This window comes from Setaria italica, chromosome VI (genome assembly GCF_000263155.2).
Source record: "Setaria italica strain Yugu1 chromosome VI, Setaria_italica_v2.0, whole genome shotgun sequence".
NCBI classification, from domain to species: domain Eukaryota; kingdom Viridiplantae; phylum Streptophyta; class Magnoliopsida; order Poales; family Poaceae; genus Setaria; species Setaria italica.
The window spans coordinates 20,625,858-20,629,002 of record NC_028455.1 but is presented as its reverse complement, the minus strand read 5'-3'; the positions used below and the strand labels follow the sequence as shown (position 1 = coordinate 20,629,002).

The 3,145-nt window shown below is 56.5% G+C and overlaps 1 protein-coding gene across 1 annotated transcript; it reads left to right on the top strand.

Moving 5' to 3' along the window:
* The first annotated feature begins 807 nt into the window (after positions 1-807).
* Positions 808-1,272, top strand: LOC101770352. Its single transcript, XM_004974576.1, has one exon. The coding sequence runs from the start codon at positions 808-810 to the stop codon at positions 1,270-1,272; it is 465 nt and encodes a 154-aa protein (XP_004974633.1).
* Positions 1,273-3,145: the final 1,873 nt, after the last annotated feature.

Below are 3,145 nucleotides of genomic sequence, written 5' to 3'. Positions count from 1 at the left end.
GTCATGGGGACTCCCCCTCTACCGATTCCTGAAGAAGACTGACCGCTTCGTGTGGACTGCCGAGGCCCAGGAGGCGCTTGAACGGCTCGAGCAAATCCTGACGAAAGCCCCAATCCTGGTCCCACCGACCGATGGGGAGCCACTCCTGCTCTACATTGCAGCGCCACCGAGGTGGTCAGTGCTGCTGTAGTGGTGGAGCAAGAGGAGGAGGGACACACCCTCAGGGTACAGTGCTCGGTGTACTTCATTAGTGAGGTCTTGTCCGACTCCAAGGCCCGCTACCCCCAAATCCAAAAGCTCATATACGCAGTCCTCATCACGAAGAGGGAGCTGCACCACTACTTCACCTCCCACCCGGTGACAGTCATGTCATCGTTCCCCCTTAACGAACTGATCCGAAATCAGGATGCCACAGGGTGGATCGCGAAGTGGGCGCTCGAGCTTATGGACAAGGGCATCAGCTACGCCCCCTGAACAGCCATCAAGTCCCAGGTGCTCGCCAACTTTGTTGCAGAGTGGATGGAGGTCCAGGCACCATCGGCTCCGGAGAAGCAGGAGTACTGGACAATGTATTTTGACGGGTCGCTGATGAAAGCTCGCGCCGGAGTGGGCCTAGTCTTCATCTCCCCCCTGAGGTACATGATCTGCCTCCATTTTCCCGCATCCAACAATGTCGCTGAGTACGAGGCTCTTCTCAATGGGCTTCGCATCACCATCAAGCTGGGCATCCGACGGCTGGACATCCGAGGCGACTCCTAGTTAGTCGTCGAACAAGTCATGAAGGAGTGGAGCTACCACGATCCCAAGATGGCGGCATACTGTGACGCGGTCCGCCAGCTCGAGCACAAGTTCGATGGTCTCGAGCTCAACCACGTCGCGAGATGCTTCAAAGAGGCAGCTGACGAGCTAGAAAAAGTGGTGTCTGGCCAGAAGCCAGTCCCCGATGGTGTCTTTATCAGTGACCAGCATAAGCCCTCGATCCACTACGAGGAGCCAGGAGAGGTCGGCAACGCGCCACCTGTCCCGGACTCGGGAGCTGACCCTTCCGACCCTAAGGTTATGGAGATCGACACAGATCCAGCAGAGGGGGCCGACCCCCCGCCTGACTGGAGAGCCCCGTACCTTGATTACCTCATCTGCGAGTTGCTCCCGACGAACAAGACAGAGGCGCGAAGGATCACCCGCCGCGCCAAATCCTTCATCGTCATCGATCGGGAACTCTACAAGCGGAGCCATACCGGCATCCTGCAACGCTGCATCCCAATCGAGTAGGGAAAGGCGTTACTCCAGGACATCCACACTGGAGCCTGCGGCCACCACGCCGCACCAAAAACTCTCATCAGGAACGCCTTCTGACAAGGTTTCTACTGGCCGACGGCGGTCGCCGACGCCACCCGCGTGGTGCGCACCTGCGAAGGGTGCCAATTCTTCACGCGGCAAACTCATCTACCCACCTAGGCACTCCAGACCATCCCCATCACGTGGCCCTTCGCGGTCTGGGGTCTTGACCTCGTTGGGCCCTTCAAGAAGGCGCCCGGGAGCTTCACGCACCTACTCGTCGCCGTTGACACATTCTTGAAGTGGATCGAGGCTCGACCGATCGCGCAGATCAAGTCCGAGCAGGCGGTGCAATTCTTCACCGACATCATCCATCGCTTCAGAGTCCCCAACTCCGTCATTATGGATAACGGTATGCAGTTCACCGGGAAGAAATTCCTCAAGTTCTGCGACGATCACCACATCCATGTGGACTGGTCGGCCGTGGCTCATCCCCGCATGAACGGACAAGTTGACCGGGCCAACGGCATGATACACCAGGGTCTCAAGCCGCGAATCTTCAACCACCTCAACAAATTTGGTAGCTGATGGGTTGCGGAACTCCCCGCGGTCCTATGGAACCTGAGGACAACCCCCAGTAGGGCCACCGGCTTCACGCCATTCTTCATGGTCTATGGGTTTGAGGCAATCCTCCCCACAGATTTGGAGTATGGGTCGCCGAGGGTCAGAGCATACGACGAGCAAGGGAACCAAGTATCCCTCGCGGACGCGCAAGACCAGCTGGACGAGGCACGAGACGTAGCCATGCTACACTCGGCCAGGTACCAGCAGGCCTTGCGACGGTACCACAGTAGTAAGGTCAAGGGTCGGGCCTTCAACGTCGGTGACTTGGTGCTCCACCTTGTTCAAGACAACAGAGGTCGGCACAAGCTGACCCCTCCATGGGAAGGTCCTTTCTTCATCGCACAAGTACTGCGGTCGGGCACATACAAGCTAGCAATCCCCAACGGGTAGATCTTCACCAACGCTAGGAACATCGAACAGCTAAGACATTTCTACCCTTAGCTATTATTTCCAAGTTTGTACATACATACTTCCATCATATTTTAGTTTGTGAAAAAAGGGCTGTTTTGAGTTGCCTTTGCTGAAGTTTCGTCCCAAGCTTAGGGATATCCGACCCTGGCTCTGCCCTAGGGTCGCATATCCCTCGAGGGCTGTCAAGGGCTCCGGCCCAAGACACTTGGCATCCTCTCAAAACACCATTTTTTCCAAACCGACCCTCTTCCTAAACGTTTGGGTGTGAAAAGAAAGGAGTGCACGAACGACGCTCGGGCAAGATCGATCGGACTGCGAGAAATCTACGCTCCAGCGGCTACGGTGCCTTTGCTCATCAGCGCTTCCCGACGCGTCCGACTCGCGCTCTGAACTTTCCAAACCCAAAAAATAGAAAGAGGATCGAAAACTTTTCCGAAAAAGTTGCATAAACAAAAAAAGGCCTATCCGGCCATCGCAAAAGCAAGTTTGAAATTACTTAACTTATTTACATATTTTTGGGCAACTTGGCCCGATATAGCTAGCTCGTCCTCGGGTCCTTCGGCGGGGTGGCCTCATCCTCCAGGAGCTGCGCCAAGGCCTCCGTTGGATTGAGCACCGACACGTCAATCTCGTCCAGCTTGGCCTCGGAATAGCCAGAGCCGTACCCCCCGCTCATCGTGTTGAAGTTGATGTTGGAGTAGTGAGAGCTGAAGATGCTGAAGGCCCGCCTCACGCCAACATGGAGTGCCTCCCGAGCAATCTCACGGGCCCGCCGGTACGTCCCGAGGACACGAGCCGCCAGCGTGCTCGTCCCCTCCTCTTGGACCATACT

Excerpts from the sequence above, each read along its gene's own strand:
- LOC101770352 (XM_004974576.1), top strand. The coding sequence starts at position 808 with ATGGCGGCATACTGTGACGCGGTCCGCCAGCTCGAGCACAAGTTCGAT.